Source organism: Sinohyriopsis cumingii, chromosome 9, assembly GCF_028554795.1.
Source record: "Sinohyriopsis cumingii isolate HCF-2022 chromosome 9, ASM2855479v2, whole genome shotgun sequence".
NCBI lineage: Eukaryota > Metazoa > Mollusca > Bivalvia > Unionida > Unionidae > Sinohyriopsis > Sinohyriopsis cumingii.
In genome coordinates this window covers 37,337,347-37,363,341 of record NC_142969.1, presented here as the reverse complement: position 1 = coordinate 37,363,341, position 25,995 = coordinate 37,337,347, and the positions used below count along the sequence as shown (strand labels likewise).

General features: G+C 35.3%; 2 protein-coding genes across 4 annotated transcripts in view; one reads left to right on the top strand and one right to left on the bottom strand.

Moving 5' to 3' along the window:
• The window catches only part of LOC149791566 (putative malate dehydrogenase 1B), a 23,835-nt gene extending 7,188 nt beyond the window's left edge, over positions 1–16,647 (bottom strand). Inside the window, exons 1-2 of one of the 3 annotated variants that reach the window (XM_089970108.1) lie at positions 15,583–16,647; positions 3,674–3,786 (exon numbers count right to left, since the gene is read on the bottom strand). In XM_089970108.1, the coding sequence (XP_089826234.1) occupies positions 3,674–3,786; positions 15,583–15,643 (174 nt within the window). In that variant the 5' untranslated portion in view covers positions 15,644–16,647. Of the gene's footprint in view, positions 1–3,673; positions 3,787–6,216; positions 6,263–15,582 lie in introns of those variants that run through there. The other 2 variants (XM_089970109.1, XM_089970110.1) reach the window with 2 other exon arrangements.
• LOC149791565 (MKI67 FHA domain-interacting nucleolar phosphoprotein-like) lies at positions 6,957–25,995 on the top strand. The gene is made up of 5 exons (XM_089970111.1): positions 6,957–7,111; positions 13,132–13,263; positions 16,723–16,831; positions 19,429–19,640; positions 25,698–25,995. Exons 1-5 carry the CDS (start codon positions 7,004–7,006, stop codon positions 25,941–25,943), a joined length of 807 nt encoding a protein of 268 aa, XP_089826237.1. The 5' UTR covers positions 6,957–7,003; the 3' UTR covers positions 25,944–25,995.

Here is a 25,995-nt window from a genome sequence, read left to right as displayed (position 1 = left end):
ACTGGATCTTATTTAAAATGATTTAAAGCCAACAATTAGAAATTAAAGTATGGAAGTACAGGATTTGAGTTGCTTAGGTCAAGCCAGTGAATTATGTGAATGTGAATTGTTAACCTCTTGGTACTGAAAATGAAGGTTAAGAGAGATGGTGAAGTAGTGACTTATTGGTGCATGTAGTAAGGTGATATGTAAATTTCTGAAGAAACAATCTTTGCTTTCTACAATTATCTACTCATTATTATTTGCCTTCACTAAGGTTAGAGTGCCATTAATAAATTCATATAATTCATGGTTGATATCATCCAATTCTTACATTGCCTTCAAATTAGTCTCGAGTTCAGTTTGATTCTTCTTAATTTATGTAAATTTGCTAGCCTTCATCATTTTCTAGCCGGAAGACACAAATACGCTCATTTGAAGTGTTGCATGTGTATAATTTTAGCCTTCTACATCACTGCTGCTTACTTACACGCCACTGTTAATTTCCTGCATGGGACATCATTATATATATATTGTTATTCAGATCGCTTCATCTTCTGTAAGTTTTTGCATGGAAAAATACTTTTTTTTTCTTCTCCAAAGTATAAAAGATAATGTGTAGAAAAATAATTTATCATTTTTTCAATGTTATACATGTGCTGAATATAATAAGCAGCTTTGGCCGGGTCATTCCAGTTGACACCTGTCTGAATGCAAGATTTGACAGACTAGATCAAATTAGTGAGGCTACCAGCAGGGAAGTGAGGCTACCCATCGGGTATTGTGAATACAGTACCATGTAATGACAGGAAAAGCCAGGTGCTTACTCGTGTAAGTTTCTCAACCAGTAAAATCTTTTGTTCTCGCTGACAGAAGTATCAGACCAATTCAAAGTAACAACTAGCATGAGCAAAATTTAAACCAAATGCCTAACTAAAGGAAGTGCACATGCACTTATTGATAATCTTGTTTGCTGGGAGCCGAGAGTTGTACTTTCAAAGAAACTAACACAGCATTCTAAATAGTCATTCTTGGGATTTAACCTAAATGGATTCTATATGGATATAAATATTTTGAATATTTAAATATAAATTACATATCTTTGAAACTGAAGGCATATGGTAGGTATATTTTATAGCTGACCTTTACAATTTTATTAGTTTTCCCTTGTGTGACAAAAACTTAAGCAAAATGGGCAAAAAGGTACAAAAAAAACATGAAGAAGGGATGAAATATCTCTCTGGAAAAAGCATATTAGCTTTGGTGATGGAATTTGACAATTTGTGGTAATCTGGCATATCTTACAGTGATATCATTAATATGCATGAAACCGAAAGTGAAATAGCTAAGGTATTGATCTGGCCTCGACTTATACTCTGCATCAACTTACATATGGATGAAGGATAGAAAATTTACTAAATCAGCCAATTCAACTTATACTCCACATTGACAAAGGGCAGCAAATAAGGTAAACATATTAAACATACCCTGAGACAGCATACTACGCAAATTTAGCATACCCTGAGACAGCATACTACACAGATTTAACATACCCTGAGACATCATACTACACAGATTTAACATACTCTGAGATGTACTACTTAGATTTAACATACCCTGAGACAGCATATTACACAGATTTAACATACCCTGAGACAGCATACTACAGATTTAACATACCCTGAGACAGCATACTACACAGATTAAACATACTCTGAGACAGCATACTACAGATTAAACATACCCTGAGACAGCATACTACACAGATTTAACATACCCTGAGACAGCATACTACACAGATTTAACATACCCTGAGACAGCATACTACAGATTTAACATACCCTGAGACATCATACTACACAGATTAAACATACTCCGAGACAGCATACTACAAAGATTTAACATACCCTGTGACAGCATACTACTACACAGATTAAACATACCCTGAGACAGCATACTACACAGATTTAATATACCCTGAGACAGCATTCAACACAGATTAAACATAACCTTGAGACAGCATACTTCACAGATTAAACATACCCTGAGACAGCATACTACACAGATTTAACATACCCTGAGACAGCATACTACACAGATTAAACATACTCTGAGACAGCATACTACACAGATTTAACATACCCTGAGACAGCATACTACACAGATTAAACATACCCTGAGACAGCATACTACACAGACTTAACATACCCTGAGACAGCATACTACAGATTTAACATACCCTGAGACAGCATACTACAGATTTAACATACCCTGAGACATCATACTACACAGATTTAACATACTCTGAGATATCATACTACTTAGATTTAACATACCCTGATACAGCATACTACACAGATTTAACATACCCTGAAACAGCATACTACAAAGATTTAACATATCCTGAGATAACATACTACACAGATTACCCTGGCACATTAAATATACCTTGAGACATTTTAACTTTGCAAAATATAGGAATGTAACCCACTGCTTGAATTCCATCTGCTATGAAAGTTGGATAAGATAGCTGTAAAACTCATCATTACATTTACATGGTTTTATGTACATGTATAGCTAAAGGTTATGTCAAGTAAATAACCGATCAGATCACGACACATTCTGACCAGAGAGAGTGCAAACTACAGACATGCCAACCCTCCCAGTTATTTGCAGGAGGCTCTTGAAATCAGACTATTTCTCCCATACTCCAGCAATTTTATTTTTCTCCCAGAAATAATTTGTTTCATTAAAAAAAATCAGGAGAAATATTTGTTTTGTTAAGAGAAAATATAATCTTAAACACAACAGTGAGTAAGACCCAAAGTTTAAAAATTGCATTAAAGTTGTTACAAAGTTCAGTCCTCTGTTGGTGACCTATTCTAAAACGTCTAAATGAAAGGGAGATTCGGATGAAGTTGGAAAGTTAAAAAAATATATATATTACTTCTTTCCTTGCTTCTTAAGCACAAGTTTCCATGCCTGACTCATGGAAGTCATTCATGTACAGTGTTTTGCAAGATGTGCAATTCAAGTTTTAGTGTTGCCAGTGGTGGGTGTGATGATCTTCCTTAAAATTATTGAAATCTCTCTGCACAGTTTTCAAAATCTCCCCCCTGGTTAGTATGTATTGGCAGAGAGTGCATGTAAAATAAATGGAATTAAAAAATAAATTAAAAATGTCCTGGCTGAACCATACATTCAAAAGCCTTCACAAAGGACAAAATATAATAGGCACAAAATAATCATACAATATTGCAATACATGTGTCTATACCAAGGGGTTTAAACATCTTGAGAAGGCATGGACCAATACAAATGCAGGTAACAAAACTGACTTGTAAATGCACCAAGAACATGTCCTATTTAATTACATTATACACATAAGAAGATCTTGCATCTAGGAAATGATGTATAGTAATACAAATATTCATTCAGAAATTAAAAAATGCTGTGATTACAATACTAAACAAACTCGTACATTTTAAATTATAAATAAAAACAATGCACATGTAACTTGGATGTAATATTTGGAGAGTAGAACAAACATAGATGATGTTTACTTTGCACTCCTGAGCTTGTGAAAAGAAAAGAAAAAGAAACTATTTTCTTGTCTTCTTTTACCAACAATAAGTATCATGACAACAAGATTTTACATGTAAATATAAAGTTGCAAGAAACTGCTAATATTATACCTTCCAGTCCTCTGGACGTATGATAATCTTGTGGAGATTAAAGTTGGGAAGATTTCTGGCTAGTTTGTCACCCAGTAATTCTGCCCTTGCAAAATAAGGGCAGTTAGCTTCTCCTAAAATAGAGTAAAAGATGTTATTTTTGTACATCTAAATGTGAAGAAAAAAATGCCATCAAGAAATATCAGCCCTTAAGTTCCCTTGTGTAAGAAAAATTGGTATCTGTGTTACGTAACGTATATTTCAACTTGTTTTATTTTTGCTGTAAACGGTATACTTCAACTAAAGATGTGAGAAAACAAAGTTTTTGCAAACCTTTAAGTGATCTGTTTGGGTTTTTTCCTTGAGTAAGTGTGTGTGTGTGTGATTTAGATTTTTAACAGCTTTAACAATTTTTCAGTTATATCACTACAATATCTGGAGTGTAACAGTTTATAGTGATGTTTAGCACTGGGGCATCATGCTGCAGATATGTAGCATGATGTCCCACCCAGACACATTATCCTGACACCAGGCCAACAAGTCCAGACACTAACCACCTAATGCTGAATGCCAAGTGAGGCAGCTGTTAGTACCATTTTCGTTCATCTTTGGTATGAATTGGACAGGGTTCAAACCTGCAACCTCCTGCATCTAAGGCTAATGCTCTACCACTAGGCCACTGGAGCGGTCCTTGAGTAAGTGTGTTGGCAATATAATAAGGAGGCAATTAACTCTGAAAAAGCTAGATAGCCACAAACACATCAGTCCACACTGATCACTGAAGAGAAGACTAAATAGAAGCCATGGACTGCCTCACTTTGGCTCTGGCCTTATTTTCCCCAATTTTATAAATGACATCCTGCAGAAACTTTACATCAATTGGTTCAGGCTCAGACTGGTCTGTTCAAGGTTGTACTTTGGGCTGAGACCGAAGCTGCTTGGCTTTATATGTGTCAAGCCTAAGTAATGTTCCAATATATTTTTTAACCTGCATGTATTGTGTTTTGCACTTTATTAGTTTATTAACAGTGTTCCTTTCCTTGTGATAACCTGTCCTGCAAACAATCCACTGATTTTTTTATTTCGCTGAGGGGTATCTCTAACATATATTACACAACTTGATTTCCTATTTTTGTTGGCCCTCAGCCAAGAATCTCTGAACTCCATTTTCTTTTTTTTAATTGTATTCCATTTTACAGTCAAATTTAGTTTTAGCCCATTTAGTTGATATTTCTTTCAAATTTTCACCATGGGGCCCAAGCTTTATAAGAAAATGATCATCAAGATGCATTCCTGAGAAAATGCATTGCTTTCACGCATAATATTTTGAAGTGCAGTGATTGGTTCAAAACAAAAGATTCCTCAGAGAAGCCCCATCTTTCAGCCAATGAGATTCACTGTCATGTAACCTTCAAAAGATATCGCCTAAATCAGTACTGTTTGTTTCCATTTACTGTGTCAATAAATGTGGCTGATTTCAGTCCTAATCCATATATTTCAGCATATACTATAAAAATATACAATGCACCCATATGGTACTCACTGGAAAGTATGAATGGACCTTCCGTAAACATCGCTCTGACAAAACAGAAACTACTGCTCTTTCAGGTTACAACCTTGTAAAAGCTGCTTGTCCATAAGAAGAAATTTACAATTAATAATACAGGCAATGGATTTCTGCTCCCCTGCCTAACTGCTGAGTAATTGGCACCTTAACTGTCAAGATAGTACTTCTATATGAAAATTACTGATCACTATGGGCTTTTATATTGCAAACAGGCACTAGGGTCCCCAGATGGCCAAGTGGTCTAAAGCACTCACCTTTACCGACTATTGCCATCTCACTTAAGTCTGTGTGGGTGCAAATCTTAGGCTCAGCCAATATGGGATATGTTAAAAAGCTTGCCAGTGGGATGGTGGTTCTTACTGAATTTTTCCTCCACCAGTTATACTGGCCGCCATGTACTTCAAAATGGCATTCAAAACCCCAAACACCAACAAAATTGACACCTGTAGCTTAAACGTTGATACCAAGTGCCTACTTGGCCAGTACAGCATTTTTCTTAAGTCTTTTCATCAATGTAAAATGGTTTTCTAATGCTTCATAATTTTTACATTGACGTAGCATTTACTAATTATATCTGCAGAAAAACATGATTCTACATAACCAAATTATGGTAAGTTATAGCAGCACAAACATAAAACGACCTATATTCAGTTATCTCCTGTCACCATTCCAATATCATCTATCATAACTTGGCTCCTTCTTACAACTTAGTGAACATAATACCACAAAAACTATGCACTTCCTTTCTTGAAATATTCGGTATTGGACCAGTTCCTGACATCGTATCCATCCCTACCTTCTTCGTTGAACGGGTAATCTCGACATGGTCGATGCTACAATATCGAAGCTACCTGACCCCGAGCTGCATTTGACTGTGATTTAACCCGATAGTGTGTATTAACATGATAATCAAATGCTTTGAGAAAACGGTACAAGATATTGCACATGTGCATAAATATTGCCGTAGGTTACTTTCTTAAATGACCAATGACCTCACCTGCAATAACTATCTTCGCCATTTGTAAATTTTGTCGTTGCCAAGTTCATTGGGAATGCTTTGGCTATCTAGCTGGCGTAAGGTGGCGCTCTACAGTTTTGTATTTTACATAGGTTAGAATTTTACATGAAAAGAATTTACCCCGCTTTCCTCTTTTTATACTGGCTAATTAAAAAAGACATTGTATATAGGGCAAAGAACCTTTAATTGCCTTTATTTTGGTGCATGATTAATGGGTGTGATATAGGTTATAGAACATACAGATTGGCCTTGTTCCAGATGTGCATCTTTCTAAAAGGTGCTAGCTCCACTTGGTCATTTTCACTTCCTGAACTTCAGAGGTAAATTGTATAAAAAAGAGCCGAGAACTTTTTTACGTTTTATAAATTTGGTAATTCAATCATTACACTTTCAGAAGCTGGCATTGTCTAGTATCGCTAAATTCATTTTCCCTATTTTAATAGCTGCTAAGTATAGTGTATTCAGGCTGATTTTTGGAGCACAAGGGAGCAGTCATTTAGTTAGTAGTGTTCTTAGATCATTTGCAATTTCCAAAAGTACAATATCCAAAGAAATGTCAGCCACATTACGTTAAAGGAGCATAAAGGTATGCCAACATTCTCTCCATTGTGCATGTTTTAAATGCAAACATCTTCACCTTGCAAACGTCACTCTCAGAAAAGTACAGAATAATTGGTGAGCGCCCCCTTAGAAAGGTTGGACTGGATTTGAAGCAATCGTAAAGAATACACATGACCATGAGTTACCAGTCTAAATAAATTTAAAGATGGCGAAGAATAAGAAACGTGTTATTCCTGAACAACCTTCAAATGTGGCATTGAATCCTGAGGAGCAGAAGAAATTTGAAGACGATATTAGGGAAAAGAGGAAACAGGTGAAAATAATATCGTTTTAACATTTTAGAAATAGAATTTATAGTTATTTTATTTTGATTTAGTACTATATTCACCACAAAGAACCTATTTTCGTGTAGATCCATTTTCACGATGAATTTAACCAATTTAGATTGCAAAAATAATAATAATTATATATATATATATATATATATATATATATATATATATATATATATATATATATATATATATGTGTGTGTGTGTGTGTGTGTTAAATTGTGTAAGTTTTATTACAAGAGAGCAAACTAACAAGGTGTTCTTAGCCGTATTTTTACAATTTTTAAAGAAATGTTTCAGGAATTGGCGATAGGTAGTCCTACAATATTAGATGTATCACGTGTTATTTTAGTCCTAGAACGTGAGACACATCACCCGAAATTTTTGTTCTTGGGGGTGATGGGTCTTACTGCCCAAATAACGGCGCTGAATAGCCTGTTTTTATGTCGACTAACAATGTAGCGAAAGTCAGCTTTTCAGAAATATCACACACAACCACAGGGGTTCGTTACAAAGAAAATGTGGAGTATCCGTCCCTGAATCAAATGATGGGGGTTCTAACCTGTAACAATATAACACAAGGGAAGACACCAGTCCGCACAAGTCGGTAGTTCCAACCCTGTACATTATCCTGATTGCGTCCTCTAATTTGCAACTTAAGCCAGTTGTAATCAAGAATAGTTCAATTTTCAAAACAGCTTGACACGGTTTATTCAATTTGTGACATATTGGAGAAAATGCAATAATGTTCGCCGATTTTGATGTCTGGACAACTTCGACAAGTACCGTCAGGCAGTGCCGTTTGCATTTGGATACTCTTGGATTTCACAATTGACCAAATCAAAATCTGACACAAGCATTTTCTCCAAGAGTGTCGATATAGGCTGCCAAGTGTGTGAGATGTTCTTGAAACTTTGACTACTCATTCCAATGTCAACTGACATTGGAACACGCTATACAAGGCCATTATTTGGTTTGTAAGACATAGCACTAAAACAAAAACATGTGCTATGTCTTACCTTATAGGACTAGTGTTATTTATGTTTTAGTGCTATGTCTTACTACCCAGATAACGGCCTTGCATAGCGTGTTCCGATGTTGGTTGACTTCATTTCGAGTAATCAATCTTTCAGGAATATCTCACACTTGGCAGCCAATATTGACACTCCTCCACAAATTGATATGTAATTATTATACTTACTGTCCTGTTTTTATCCTGGTAAAATCAAAATCTGACACTAGCAAATGGACACAGTTTTATGTTCCGTTGACATACATTTGAATTTGTTGAAATGTGACGGTAATCGAGGTATGCCGAAGTAGGTTCATGTGGGGGATATGTTTCTTGAACGAAACAAAATGTTGCTCACAGCTCCAATAGGCATGATATATTTTTTATTCATTTCGTTAAAGAATAATATTTCAACTTAACCCGATTTTGGCGTTCCTGTCTTGCATCGCTTTCCAGCCAACTGAAATGTAGGCCAGCGATACTTGAAATCAGGTCCATTTCTTTTGTGAGAATTTGAATTTATTAGAGAAAAGACAGCAGAGTAAGTAAAGTCTGACTAAAACGTTATGACTTTACTTCGTAGAAAAGTGTCGTTATTGGTTGCCAGTTGTGTGAGATATTCCTGAAAATTTGACTTTTGTTACAATGTTAGTCGACATCAAAACACGCTACATAGCGCCGTTAGTTAGGCTATAAGGCCCAGACATAAAATCAGTGTTGAGGTCTTACATGTAGGACTAAGCCCCATACAAACTAAATTATAGTCCTGCAATGTAAGACATTGACCCTGATATAAATATCAGGGTCAATCTCTTACACTGTATGAATAATGAAAGGAACATACTGATTTGGGGTAGTGAGTCCAGAGACAAAGAAATATAACACTAGACAATTTCTTGCACCTCCATATTTACAAATCGACTTGCTCTTTCTGTTTCTGTCTGCTATTTTAAAACGTGCCCATAGTAAAGAAGAATGGCTGGTCATAACATGGGGTTTTATGAAAATATTTTTTTTATGATGTCTAGTTTGCCTTAAATGAAAATGATGCAGTTCTGACCTCCAACATAGCTACAAAAATGTTCATTAGGTAAATTGGATTATTGTGACATGATGGCTGGTCATATCAACAATGTCCTTTCACCAAATGACATCTTATAAAATGGCGTGAATCTGATATCAAACTCGACTTCTTGGAAACCACCTTAAAAATGTTTGTCATTTGTTACGCAAAAACAAAAAATGGAAAAGTTGCATTAACATGGGGTTTTCATGAAAACACGTCTTATGTTTACCGGTAGTTTGTCTTGTTGGTAATAAATGATGCTGATCTAGTGTCCCATGCCCATCATGATGGCAATCTTGGAAGCCTTGTTTTTTTCTACACCTGTTAAATGGAAAATCATATCGACACGGGGTTTCCATCAGATGAGTTCTTATGTTGTCTAGTTGGTCCTCCATGATAATGATGCAACTGAGACTCAATATGTCCATCTTGAAAATCTTTACATCACAACTCCCCCGTAATGGATAGTCATATTAATATAGGGTTTTCACCAAAAGACTTTTAAAAATGTCTTGTTCAGGGTTGTCACTGGTTTTAAAAAATGGGGTTGCCCACAAATCACCAACCATAATATTTTGTACCCATTTTTTAAAAAAAATGTGACCATTTTCATAATACAGTACTACCCATTTAACTCAGTATCATAGGGACCAATATAATATTATCAACATAAGCAGTTATCTTGAGAAGTGTGTGTGATGAGGGTGGGAGCTGGAAAAAAAATGAAATTTCGCATGCAAGTGAAATTTTTAATAGGTGACTTATCATTAGTGACTAAGTGACTAGGATTTACACAGAGGGGAAAATAACCAATAGAAATTTTGATTAAATGAAGACAAGACTAGTTGGAAATATACTTGTATATTGACAACTTACATTTGTGTAGTACATTCCACAATGTGATATGTAATATACATGTATATGAAAAATCCATGAATTCGAGTATTAAATCATATCCTTTTAGAAAACAAATAACACGTATATAAGAAATGGATGTCCTCATGTGATCCCATTGTCAGCAAACATGTGTCACTAAACAGTTCACTCAGATATTTATTATTGTGGCTGTATACTTGTTTACATACTACACATACATGTACTTAAATTGGCCTAGATTTTGGTCAAAGACGAAGACAACTATCTTCTTGCCAAAGGTACATAGGGGATGAGGATATTAATAGGGAATGTGAACAAATTATAATTATTAACAAACATCCTTGTGATATGTCCTACCTTCAGTTAACTTGATGGCCAGTTATCTATAGTTTCTATAGATTGGAAATTATATTTGTGTTTTATGTTGCCATTGGTAGTGATCATAGGGATAAACTTTTTTCTTGCAAACAGTCAACTTTCATGGCACAATAAATGCGTTCCAGTCACTATGGAAAAAGGAACAATCAATTAGATTCAATTGCTTTTACACACCTTTTCCAAGCTGAAACTAACACTTTCTTCTGATGCTAATATTTCATAGCAGTGTTTACAATAGCCACTGCTTTGATCATGCAGAACATCCACTGAAGTTAAGTCTTTATTAGGGAGAGTCCATTTAATGGGGGGGGGGCAAATACATGTGTTTTGGAACTTGTTTCTTGCTCTGACTTTATTATATAAAAGACACTGTGCCATTCCTTTTCTTGCTTTAAATAATTCACGTCAGCTATACTATAACACCTCGTATTCCAAAACAAGGCACAATTCCTTCCTTATAAGACAGGCAAAATGTGGCATTTGATAGAAGGTGTTCAGCCACCGGAAAAAAAATGAAAAAGTTGAATGAGAATGATGAGGAATAATTCTTTTGATAGGGAAAAACGGAATGGAAAGTTTCAGAAGAAATGGACGAAAGACAGGGAATGGCTGAATTATGATGAGGAAAGGAACTGGTGTATACAATTTGCAAAAACAAACAGAAAACATACAGTTTTGTTGGGGTTGTTCGAACTTTAAAATTGAATCGGTAAATGTACATGAAAGCTGTGTGACATTGTTTTGTGAACAGGACTAGTAAAGATTTGGCAGGACTAGTAAATTTCTCAGTATAGTAGTCCTTCTGGCTACAAAGAAAGTTGTGTTAAATTCGAGCCCTGGTATGTGAGAAAGCTTGCCAGTAGCTTCTTGTGGGTTGTTCAGTGGTTCCTTCTGGGCATTTTCCCAGGTTCTTCCTCCACCATCCATTAATACTGGCCGCCATGTATAGCCTATCTTGTGCTGAAAAATGGTATTAAACAGATTTTAACAGAGTATTGTGTGAATTAACAGATCTATAGAGGAATGAAACTTTAGGCTAGGCATGTGCAACCTACATGCTGATTCAGGCCCATAACTGGGTGTGGCTTTAAAAATCACTTATCAGTGTGCATCTTGTGGGGGGAACAAATCCACAGAAAATTGTTTTTCAGCATAATTTTCCTCCTTGATAGTGCATGTTGACAAAAGGCTTCTAAAGGAGGGCAGCTTCTCACTTAGTTGTATGAGTATCTGTTGTATCAACATTAAAAATACTTTATTGACCATTTGTATATTCAGTTAACATTGATTGATTAAGTATTTATTTAGATTAAGATAATATCTACTACAAAAATGACATCTCGTGCCGAGTTCAGATCTTATAAAAGCATATTGACTGTGACACCAAATACACCATCACTAAAATCCATGTTCACAGAGTCTGCATCAAATGTGAATAAGGTACATGGCATTTGAAAACAACTGTACTATTAGATAATCAAACTTTCAGCCTTGTGAGGTTTTCTTATTGTCAGGCAATGTGTTTTGGTGTGCTTTCTTAAGATGTATATAGGGCTGTCTCAAGAAGGATTGTGTGTGGCACAAGAAGATTAGTATCACAATGAGCATCATGTTAAAGTCTCCAATGTAACACATATTGTGATATATATATATATATATATATATATATATATATATATATATATATATATATATATATATATAACTAACTTACACAGGCTTCCTGTATGGGTCTGAAATTCTAGAAAAGGTCTAAATTTGAAATTACTTTTCTAGGTCTTGAAAGTGTCTTTGTTATTACAACCGTCATAGAAGTTTTAGCATATGGATTCAGGGCTCTTTTGGAGGTCTGGGAAGTTGTATTGTTTGGTCTGGGAAAGGTCTAGAATTTTATTTTGAATTTGTGGCTTATAAGTTGGGTTCAACTGCAAACTGCATGAACCCAAACCTGTTATTGCATAATCCACCAGCAGATTAGGGTCTTTATAGCTTTATTAGGATTATTCAGTAGAACAAACAACATAGACACTGCAATTTTTTTACATTATGCACATTATGTGATGGCAGGTATGGTTATGTATGTGATTTGCAGTTGGTCTCAATTTGTAATGCATCATTTCATATATGGCAGATATGGATCTATGCAGGTTGCAGTTGGTCTCAATTTGTAATGTATCATTTCATATATGGCAGATATGGATCTATGCAGGTTGCAGTTGGTCTCAATTTGTAATGTATCATTTCATATATTCTGTAGTACGATGAATGTCATTGCAGTTGCCATTGGAAAAGATGGCATTGTGAATATCTGTGTGAATGTACGTGTTTAGCGATGCATCCTTTTGGAAAACCTTCATAAGCTCTTCCTCTGCAAGTTTGGTATTTTGCAGAATTTGGAAAACATACATAAACCAGCATGAATGATATAAACTCAAGGTGCCTTGAGTACACACAACCTCAGAAACAAAAGATAACCCCATGTACAATAAAACACTAATCCAATGCTTAAAAGAATTGGGCATAATAAACAGGACAATCCAGTGCTAGAAAAGTCAAGCCTGATAAAGCATTTGAATGATTGAAACAAGAACATTTGGCACAGTTATTTTAGCTATACTGTTCAGAAATTCATCGAAGCATATTTGATTTTTGTCCTTTTCTTTTTACAGAGTGGCTCTACTTTGAAATCTGGCATAATTCGTTTGTCTCACATTCCATGGGGCTTCTTTGAGCATGACATGAAGGACTATTTTAAACAGTTTGGTACAGTCTCAAGAGTTCGCCTCTCACGCAGCAAAAAGGTAAAATATTTTAACAATAAATATTAATTAAGAGATTGTCTGTTTTCCATCATCTGTCCTTTCATTAGCACAAATCTGATAACATTACTTCTACTAAATTACTTAAGCCCCATAATCTATCTAGTTGGTCGTAAATGAAAATGGTGTTGCTCAGATGTCCAGTATAGCAGCCACAGTGGTCATCCTGCCTGATGTCCTGTATAGCAGCCACAGTGGTCATCCTGAAGATCTTGTCATCACTACTAATCCCAAATCGATCATCTTGGGATTTTCACTGCAAGACTTATTACAATGAGAGAGAGAGAATTAAATGGTCACTTTTTACTTGTACATTCTTTCTAAATTTTCAGGTTTTTTTGTTCTTTTAACACATTGTCATGCTGAAGGAGAACAATTTTCTTTGTACATGGTAATCCAGTTTTTTCATCCATGTACATGGAAAAAATAATAAACCATGTCTAATGTTGTAAGATTTAGAAATACCACCCTCGAGTTCAAAATTCATATCCAAAAAGAAAGTAATGTTTCTTTCCTACCAATGAACCATGATATCTAGCATAGGATTTCTCTATTCCACACAAGTACTTATGATACATGCAGATTCTGTTAGAATACAGTACATCTACTTTTAAAATGTGTATGCTTGAAATCATTTCAAGGCCAGAGCCTGCATTTTGAGCCCATAATTAAATTAAAATACTGAAATGAAAATCTATTTATTTACTTTCCCGTAGTTCTCATTTTACTGTATTAAATGGACTGCAAGGCACAGAATAAATATTCTGCCCAACTATGTATTTTTCTAAAGAATCCCTTGAAGAGACTGACACTCTACTGGACAAAGAAAACACCTTGAATTTACATTAAGTCCATTTTCTTTTCTACTTTATAAGATATCTTCTATACAATCCCAAGACGTTTTTCAGAACAATTTTATTCCAGTTTTTCCATAATTGCTGAACCCTTGATAAATTTGTTGAGCAGGAAAACCAAGTTTCATTGGTCTGAAAAATGTCAGTAGTCTTTGATAACTTAAATGCCATACTTAGGAGTGCACCAGTTCTTTCAGCTCTAAATTTCAGACAATTCACTTAAAATGCCTGTTGATGCAAGCACAGGAGTCGGACGTTTTATCAGTGAAATATTATGAAATCTCTGACAACACGAAATAACCTTATCAGTACAATAAATTAACACAAGGAGTGCAAGCGTGACCATAACCTTCCACTCGATTCGACTTTTGTCACAAGTCTTTTATTGCATCAGAATCGCCAAAAGACTGAAAAGCTACACATGTCCATTCAAAATACAGTAACGTAGGAATGCATAACTCTTGGATGGCCATTGCATGAATCAAATCTGGCGAATTAACCTTTATTTTCACCATTACGGTCACAAAGTCTTTCTACAGGACTCCATCAGACAGAAGTAACTGATTATGCCATGGATGAATAACACAAAATAAAATGTTTAACTTACCTTTTATTTCATATTGTATCATATGATAATTTTATATAAATTTCCTGAATAGAAATATCTAGTTAAAGTTAGTAGAAATGACGGTTGATGACATGTCACACTTCCAATATTAAAGCCGAGACAGATGCTGGATCATAGAAGACAAAAAATGGTGTAGATCATCCATTGTGCTATTTTCTAAGAAATGAAATAAGTACCAGAGAAATTATTCCACAGTCAAGAAGGAATGTTTGGCATTGATATTGCCATTGTCTGAAGTCTATATTAGTTCATTTTCTTCTGTAATTATCATGTTAAGTGATCACAACCCTCTTACTTTCATTGGCAAAATGAAAAACAAAAATCAGATTATTTAGGTGGAATTTGATGTTGAAGGAATAAAATATTGACATTAGGCATGTAAAGGGAAAAGAAAATTTAATAGTAGATGCTCTTTCACAGGTATAGAAATATTGTACTGTTTCATATATACATTGTGTCATTCATAAGCTAAGTTAATATGTTTATTTGGGTCTGGGTCTATGTTATTGAAATTCCCCTACAATTTACCTGGTGTACCTGACATTGTCTAGGTTATTTATTATAATTTTAGTAAGAGACTTTCTAATACAGTCCTGCCCATTTACATCGACATCCTCTGGCCTGAGGAAATATTGTCGAGATTAGTTTTTTTGGGGGTGTCTGAAACAAAGATACAAATTAAATTCGTCAGTAAGGGGCAACCTGTGGTCAGTGAGTAGCATGTACACTTTGAGAAAACAAACAATGGAAATTTTGAGTACATGAAGACATAAGCAGTGTGAAATACACTTGTATATTGACAAATTACATTTTGGTTACCTTTGTGTAATAAAATCCACTGTAAAATATTGCGTCGGTCACATCCTGATATGAAAAACATTCACTACAATATTCAGTGTTGGCATTCAATGTCCTAGTGTTGTCAGCATTTGCTCCTGCCTTAGGGATAGTCCATATTGTATGATGGCGTGTTGAATCAACATTCATTGCTAATCATTTCAGTTCTGAAATGATAGTACTTGATCACTCTGATAAGTAAATCATCTGATGCATTCATAAAGGCATGATCATTGTCTTCTTGTTGTTGTAGGGTTTAACGCCATTTTTCAGCACACAATAGACTATACATGGTGGCCAGTATTAATGGTGGAGGAAGAACCCGGGGAAACCCTGGAAAGAACAACCGACCCATGAGAAGCTACTGGCAAGCGCTTTCTCACATAACCACTTAGACAATTCAAGACTCAAACCCTCGAAGACAGAGGTGAGATGTTAGTGATCTGTAACGGAGAGCACTTTAGACCACTCAGCCACTCTGGGCCCCTGATCATCGTCTGGAAGATAATGGTTAAGTCTTGTAACATAGCATGAAGTTTGTGTTTTGCAGTGTACAGATATCCCATCAAATGTTAAACAAAAGAAAACAAATGTAAATTGCAAAATGCATTTAGTTCTTATTTAGAGCTTGTCTGTGTGATGTTCCGCAATAAGTGAGATTTTTAGCTCTGTTAGTAGGCCAGAAGTGCTTGTGGTATCAGTTGTCTGGTGTCCATGCGTCTGTTAGCACAAGTTTGTTCGCTACTTTTCTTACGCTACATGGAGAATTGCATGAAACTTTCCACACACATTCATCCCATGGTCTAATTGGTCTTAAAGAAAATTGCGCACTCCTCAGACATTCAGTATGGACACTATGACAGCCATCTTGAAAATGTTGTTATTGTTACTCCTCCTGAAAAGAACATTGTATTGTCATGGGGTTTTCACCAGAAAGCTTCTTATGATGTCTAGCTGGGCCTAAATTTAAAAAATTTGTATTGGAAATCAAGTACGACTAAAGTATTGGGATAATTAATGAACATGGATTTACAGGTACCAATTTTAGTAATGATCTCATCAGTCCCTATTTAATCTGTTTAATACTGCACTGTTATAGTCTCTTTTTTTTTTTTTTTGCAGACTGGAAACAGCAGAGGCTATGCATACATAGAATTTGCATCAGAAGATGTGGCCCGTATTGCAGCAGAGACTATGAATAATTACCTAATGTTTGGAAAATTATTAAAGTGTAAGCCAGAACTTTGATATTTTTGAAGTATGTAGATAAAAAATATCTAAAAAAATTTTTTACGGCATTCATAAATAACATTGAGTTTTAAAAATACGAACTGCACAGATTATTTTGTAATTGCTTTATACCCAGGGCTCCTGCAGGTCCTGGAATCTTGGAAAAGTTTTGGAAATTAAATAACAATTTTCAAGGGCCTTAAAAAGTCATGGAATTTCTCAAAACCTTGCAAAGTTTTGGAAAAGTCATGGAATTTCTGACAATGGAGTTATAAAAATTGATAATTGTTAATACCAAAGAGCACTGAGCACCGATTAAAAAAACTTTGTTTTTGAACACAACACAGTTACATTTGATAGATAGTTTCATTCATAGATGTTTTGGTCCTTGAGTTTTGTAAAATGGAAAAGTTATGGAATTTGTTTTTGTTAAGCTTGCAGGAACCCTGTTTAACTCTACTGATTATAGATCAGGGCATGTTGTCCATCATTCATCTATTAGCACAAGTTTATCATCACAACTGCTCCGTAACTACATGGGAAATCTGCATGAAAATGTACAGACAAATACACACACACATGCATCCATAGTTCTGGTTGTTCCTAAATGAAAATGATGATGCTCAGACATGTGGTACAGCTTCAGAATTGTACTTCTACTTATCCAGAACACATGGTCATATTGACAATCAAAAACTTAATATGATTATAGTTGGTCCTAAATGAAAGGATACTAAACTGTTTGATTTTTTTTCTTCAGGAGCCAAATTCATGCTGTAACGAAGCATGCTACAGTGGGATTTCACTGTATCAACTGCCTTAAATATTCCTCTAAAACTTTTTGAACAGTGCAATAAGAATTAAATAATACCAAGAATCAAAATACCTTATAAAGTGTTTCTATCAAAATCACTTTTGGTTGTTCTCTCCTTTTTATCTCAACTCTGCCAAAGGTTACCTGATTTTTATTAAAAGATTTGAAAGCAAGGACTGCTTTTGATCTCTTTTTAGTCATAATGCCCAGATAAAGCATTTCTTATTTGGCCTTAAAATCTTCATCTCACATTTGGCCTTAAAATCTTCATCTCACATTTGGCCTTCAAAACTTCATCTCACATTTGGCCTTAAACTCTACATGTTAGCCTTCATAAATTTTGATTACATATATCAACACATCATTGCTCCAGTGTAAGATTTTCTTCAGTAGACTCATTCCTGAAGTGGGTATATATGTCCAGTTATAACGATTTTTGGGGTTCATATGCAATAGTAATTTTAGTAATCTTTTAGTTTTCAACTATAATGTGGTATATGCAGTAATTGAGACAGTATTTTTTCCAACAGCAGGTAGAATCATATGGAAGGCCAGTCAAATATGAACAGATATTTCATCAAAAGTTATTCCATCAAGTCATAACTCATCCCATCTTCTTCAAACTATCATAAATGTCAGAGGTAATTGCAAAACAATCTAACCTTCATCTCACCTGTCCAGTTCATATTGATTTTAAGTGCCGTATTATTGGCAGATAAGGTGTAAATAATAGTCTAGCAAATGTTGATCACTGTCACATAGTCGGTTTGCAATGGACTGTACAATACTTTTAACAGGAAATTATGCCAGAGGCAAATCAAGGGCATTTAGGACTGATGCCCCAGCTCAAATCAAAGCATAATTTAAAAAAAAGAAAAATAGGTTGGAATTTCCATGCGTTAGAAATGGTTGAGATTAAAATTCCAAGCATCAATACCCAATGTTACATGTTGATTGAGAACCCTGACTATCACCTGAGTGGATGATCTTATCAACATTGGATTTTTGCCTGAACAATTTGCATAATGTTAATCTTAATGGTGCTAATCTGACATCTAGTATGGCTACTCCTCCAGTATTGATAGTCACATAATTATGGAGTAAATGAAATCATGAACATCTGACATCCAACAAGGCCACCATGGTGACATAGTGATAATCTTGTTATTTCTACTCCTAAATAGATGGACATGCTGACATAGCATTTTTGCTAAAAGATTTCTTATAATATCTAGTTGGTTGTGTATAATAATGGCATGCCTTGTACAGCCAAATGGCCACCATGTTGGCCATGTTGTCAGTCATGTTATTGCTACTCCTGAATTGGTCTCACTGATATGTTTTTACCAAAAATGTTAATGTCTAGTTTGACTGAAATAAAATGTTAGCCCGTAGCCCTTAGACATTCAATAAGAACATTGTAGATTAGTGCCATCTTGAAAATTTTATCACTACACCTCCTGAGCAGGTGGTCAGAGCAACATGAGGTTTTTATCAAAACATGTCTTATTTTTAATTGGTCATAAATAAAAATGGTTCTGACCTGGCATCCAAAATGGTCACCACAACAGTTGTCTTGAACAAAAATTTCTAGCTACTCTAACTGAATGGATGATCGTACTGACACAAGGTTTTTAAAGACTTGTTTTGGGGCAAAGACCCTCTGAAATGAAATAATAGATCAAAATATTTGGAACCAAGTTATATTGATTTATTGTGTTGCTAAGAATATAACCATTGATTGTAGATTCATCATATAATATAAAGTAACAAATTGTTTTCAGGTCGATTTATGGACAGAGTTCATCCTAAGCTTATGAAGGGTGCCAACAGAAAATTCAGAAAGCCTATGACACACATACAGGATGCAAAGCGACACAACCAAATAAAAACAGAGACACAGCAAACCAGGAGTGTCAGGCGCTTCCTTGGAGCTTACAAAAAGAAGATGAACAAGCTGGAAGCACTAGGAATTAATTATGAATTGGATGGCATTGTGAGTACAGAGGAGCCTCATTAATCTGGACACCTTCATTCCCAGTGAATATGTCCGGATTAACAAGTTTTCTGGATAATTGAATCATGCACATTTTTATTTTATGATGTCATCATACCATATACATGTACATTTACACGTATTTTACTAGCTGTAAATGTACTGTATACTCAGTAATGGTTGAAAAAAATTAAGGAATACATCTATTGATTTGTGTTTATTTCACATTATTATAACATGTGTTATGGTTAACTAATAAAATGCAGTCATTTTCATAAGTTGTATTTTACAGCTGTTTTAGCTGCTAATGAGCTGGTAATTGATGTTCCCATTTTATTCTGAAATGAACCCCTATACTGTCCACAGCTTAAATCAATCAACTGTATGTGTGTGTGTGTGATTTGGATTTTTAACGTAGCTTTAACAGTGTTTCAGTCATATTGCTACGATGTCTGCAGTGTGACAGTTTATAGTGATGTCTAGCACTGGGGCATCATGCCGCAGACATGAGCGCCAAGCAAGGCAGCTGTTAGTACCATTTTTATAAGTCTTTGGTATGGCTCAGCCAGGGATTGAACCCATGACCTCCTGCATCCAAGGTGGATGCTCTAACCACTAGGCTACCGGAGTGGTCCAACTGTATTTGTACAGCCATCAATAAACTGTGATTGTTACATACAATTGGTAAACAAAAAAGAGGCTTAATGACACTCTTAATTTATTAACCATATGTTATGTCAAAAATTGTGGATGGTTTGATCTCGGTGTGTTTATTTAATTATTAACATCCCCATCTGCAACTAGCTAAAACATTGTTTATACAATCACTGGTTACAATATGGTCTTGCTACTTAGTTTTTCCACACACATGGTCACATGATCAAGTGATAACTTTAACATACCACTAGAATTTCACCAATCAGAGATTGATACATTGACACACCTCCAAATTTGCATAGGTGAATCTGTGTTATCCGACTGACTGTATTTTCATATACAATTTTTCAAATTTTCTTATTTTTTTATCTTCCCCAAATAATAGAGACAAATTTTATAGTAATTTTACACTTAAGTCCCTGATTTTGTTTTCCGGATCCAGAACTCTGATATCTTGATTAATGGAGCAAATTTAATGTTAAGAATTCTGTTTTCTTTGAATTATGTCTTGATAGCAAGGTTCCTCCATATTTTAGTTGGTGATCCAGAAAAATCTTTCTTATTCACAGGTCTGTGGCAAAATGGCTTTTGGTGAAGTACTTGCCATTTGTAAAAATTTAGTTGAAGAGTTTGTTTTCTAGAAAAAAATGGTGAACAGTCCACTTGGGGCAAGTAGCTCTTGGAGAAAGAAGTGACCGTGCAAGATTTAGACATGCACTGGGTTTGCATCTACTTTCTAGCCATTACAGTTTTATTTCTGAATTACATCTTGTGCTCACCAATGTATGGACTATTGTTGTAGATACGTAGAACCAACCAATGTATGGACTATTGTTGTAGATACGTAGAACCAACCAATGTATGGACTATTGTTGTAGATATGTAGAACCAACCAGTGTATGGACTATTGTTGTAGATATGTAGAACCAACCAGTGTATGGACTATTGTTGTAGATATGTAGAACCAACCAATGTATGGACTATTGTTATAGATATGTAGAACCAACCAATGTATGGACTATTGTTGTAGATATGTAGAACCAACCAATGTATGGACTATTGTTGTAGATATGTAGAACCAACCAATGTATGGACTATTGTTGTAGATATGTAGAACCAACCAGTGTATGGACTATTGTTGTAGATATGTAGAACCAACCTGTGTATGGACTATTGTTGTAGATATGTAGAACCAACCAGTGTATGGACTATTGTTGTAGATATGTAGAACCAACCAGTGTATGGACTATTGTTGTAGATACATAGAACCAACCAGTGTATGGACTATTGTTGTAGATACATAGAACCAACCAATGTATGGACTATTGTTGTAGATATGTAGAACCAACCAATGTATGGACTATTGTTGTAGATATGTAGAACCAACCAATGTATGGACTGTTGTTGTAGATATGTAGAACCAACCAATGTATGGACTGTTGTTGTAGATATGTAGAACCAACCAGTATATGGACTATTGTTGTAGATATGTAGAACCAACCAGTGTTTGGACTATTGTTGTAGATATGTAGAACCAACCAGTGTATGGTCTATTGTTGTAGATATGGAGAACCAATCAGTTTATGGACTATTGTTGTAGATATGGAGAACCAACCAATGTATGGACTATTGTTGTAGATATGTAGAACCAACCAATGTATGGACTATTGTTGTAGATATGTAGAACCAACCAGTGTAGGGACTATTGTTGTAGATACGTAGAACCAACCAGTGTATGGACTATTGTTGTAGATACGTAGAACCAACCAATGTATGGACTATTGTTGTAGATACGTAGAACCAACCAGTGTTTATAATTTTTTTACACACCTGCCACGAGGTAGATTTTGTGGGGTCAGGGTCACTGACTGCAAGAGAAAGAAATGGTTTTCCACACAGCAACTCGAGTTCGCCATCATTTACAGTTACCAGACTTTGTGGTTGGGTTGAGTTAGGAAGAACTTGATCAGTTTTGAGATTATCAAGGTCAGTGATAATGGTTATTTTGTCTGAAAAAAGAAAATGAATTTTTGCACAGTAATTTTAGTTTTCAATCATCAGTGATTTCCAAACTTTGTGGATGGCTTGCACTTGGGGTAAGCATGAAGAACCCTATTGACTTTAAGGTCATATTATCAAAGGTCAAAGTCTGTGTGACTGAAAGAATTAGTTGCAACTGTTTGTCAAGATATTTCTGGAAAATCAACTGGTTTCTTCAGTTTGTCTTGCAGAATCACAGTACAGGTTACTCTTGCTTTATGCCATAGATGTCTTCCTGTGGTTGTGGCATAAATTGAAAATAATATAAATGCACATATATGAGCAGCAATGGTGTACAAATGAGCACAGTAGTGCATATTTAATGTTATTTCTTAATTATAAATGTATTAGAAATAAAAGTGCATAAATCAAGTGCCACCAGTATGGATGAAAAGTCTTAGTTGGAGTATGCTGTAATTAATTAGTAAAGTTGTCAGGCTTAGTGGGCATTTATGGATGTGACTTGTGAACGTTGATTGATTGAAAAACGTTGGAGGACTAGTCTTAGTTTTTTTTATACCTGGATTGCTTTGATACAGTAAAATCAGTGCTTTTGCAAATTTTGAGGGATCCATCTGAGCCTGTGTCTCTTCTCAGAATAGTTTTTGTTTCAATAATATCACATCTAAGTTTAGGGAAGATAATGACTGTTTGGATGTGGAGGCAAACCCTCCCATCTCCTGGTGTGTCCTGGTCATCTCCTGTCCCTGACTGGTTTCGTTACTATTGTAACTCATCAGAGGAAATAATATGGTTGATTCATTTTTCAAATGATCACTTTGTTATGGCAGTGTGAGCTTTATATACCCGTTTGTCGCCAGTGCAGCCTGTATAGCTACTAGTGAGGTCATGTGACTAGTATTGTCGTGTCTTACAGTTGTAACATCTGTGTTCCAAAATAAACCATTTTCTCAAAGCCAGGTTTTGGATACATAGATAAATATGATTTAAAGAGGGGTATAAATAAAGAAATGATGAGCAAACTCTTATGAATTTTTTTTTTTGCATACAAGGCCAAGTGAGTCTGCGATATGGTCCTGCATTTGCCATGTCTCCATCTATAGCCTTTAAAATTTCTCAAAAGCCATTGAACCAGTTTCAGCCAAACTTGACAGACAGCATTCAGCCATGAAGGCCTTTCAGTTTTTTTTACAGATGTCAATCCACCATCAGATTTGTACAAATAAAAAACATGTCCACTGTTACTAAAAATAGAAAAACTTTTTAAATGGCTGCTCAGAAATTGCATAACAGAATTCAAACAAAGTTGAAAGAATGCATCCTGGCATGAAGGCCTTTAAGATTTTATAATAAGATGCTGTTTAGCCATTAAATAAGACCACCATTACTTAAATTGAATATTTTTTTTTTTTTTTTTTTTTTTTTTTACAAACAGCATTCAGAATTTTATCAGAATATACCATGTACAACTGATTGCAATTTATAGTATTTATAAAAGAGAAACTTTTAATTACTTCTCACTAGGGGCCCCAAGTGGCCGAGTGGTCTAAAGCGCTCTTCGTTACGGATCACTGCCATCTCACCTCTGTCTGCGGCGGTTCGAGTCTAGGATTCAGCCAGTGTGGGTATGTGAGAAAGCTTGCCAGTAGCTTCTCGTGGGTCGGTGGTTCTTTCCGGTGTTTTCCCTGGTTCTTCCTCCACCATTAATACTGGCCGCCATGTATAGCCTATCGTGTGCTCAAAAATGGCGTTAAACCCCACAACAACAACAACAACAACAACAACTTCTCACTAACTGCTCAAGAGAATTTGACCCAGTTTTGGAAAGCATCCAGGCAAGGCAGCTTTCAGATTTGAACATATGCTGATTTGTCATCTAATATGGCTGCCCTTACTAAAAATTAAACTAAGCTTATATTAGTTTCTTTCTAAAAAGGCACTGAACAGAATTTGACCAAAGCATTCAATGAAAAGCATCAGCCATATTTACCATATGATGCTGATCCATCATTAAATATGGCCACAGTTACTAAAAACTAGAAAGGCCTTTAGATATAAAAATGCTAGAAATAAAGAACGATTTTCATATTGAATTATTTCTTATGAAGACATTTTGACAAAGTTTCCATCTGACGCAGATTTTGTTGCCAACTGCCCTTGCATTTGGCTATGAGGTACATATCAGCTAGGTGAGGGACCTCAAACCCACTTTGGTCTCTTGTTATTTTGTGTTCAGTCAAATGGCCTTTTGTTTCAGTAGAGATGTTGGAATGCCAGAGTAGAACTTTGAGCATGCTAATTATTGATGCATACATGTATATCATGGACAATTTTGTATCAATTAGCAGGAGTGAGTCAAATACCAGTAACAAAAATCCCCGTTATCAGTACTCATACTGTATTATCTTAAAAGTCAGTCACTTAAATTTGCTTTATGTGTGATTTTAGGAATCAGGTTTTTTGTGAATTTACTTGTGCATGCCGTCATTGATTGATAATATAATGCCCAGTATTTATTTTACATAGGTAAAGTTTTTCTACTTTGGTATCCAGAGGTAACTGCATCACTGTCTTCGTGTCAGAATTTGAACAGTATTGTAAAGTCTTTCTTGACTGAGCCTTATAATTTCAGGCTATAGTTTTGCATTTATAGTCTGAATATACCTTCCTGCTTCTTTGTACCCCTCTACCGAATTTAAGAAACGAAAAGCATAAATGGGATTTAAAAAATGCACAGAAATTAGTTCATTCATTGATCTGTAATTTCAAACCTAATATGAATGGGGGAGGGGCCTAACACCATTATCGTTTGAGCATTTCATACCAAATGGAAGTTTTCAATGTAAAAGACAACCTTGCATGCCAGTCATTTCCAGTTTCAATTAAGGAGTGAATGCACAACTACACATGTATGTACATAGAAAATAAATAGTATGTAGTCTGCTTCCAATATTTAATGTTGAATCAAGCAAAGGAAAATAATAATTACAAATTTACCTTTCATGTGGATTTAACAAGCAGTGTAATTTCTGTGTACATGTGTGTAAAGGGCTATAACTCTCACCTCTTGACCTTATGGTAATTTACGGAATTAACTGGCAGTTACCAAATGGGATGAACTGCCTTACTGTGTTGTCTGAGGAAAATATACTCACCCATAGTGCACACAGTACTGCGTAGTGTTAGTATGGAAGGTCCATTAAGCATGAAACATGCAGGTGATGACTGTGTTAGAGCCACCCTGATCACAGTCAGGTTAGAAATAATAAATTGATGAATGAAATGACTGTGTTCTTTGCATTTTCTATCACATTAAAGATTTTTTTTATTGAAATTGTTAGGGGGTACAAACAAACATGGATTTATGCAAAAACTATATATAGTGTCTTGTATTTTCAGGAGCAGTTGCAAGAAAAAACAAAGTCAAAGAAGTCAGACAGAAAAGATGAAGCTCCAGGCACCTCAATGGAAGAAAGTCCAAAGGAAATCTATTTGAAAATTCCCTCAGAGGTCCAGACTCCTAAAGGTACCCTTCAGGTTTTGAAGGAGGACAGCAGTGATGAGGAGATTGCTTTCAAGACCCCTCCTTTCTCAATCAAATCATCAAAACTGGATAAAAGATCCAAGAAAGGAAGGAAAAAGTGACACTTATAAAATATCACAATCTTGCTTGTAAATAAACTACTTCGATATAAAA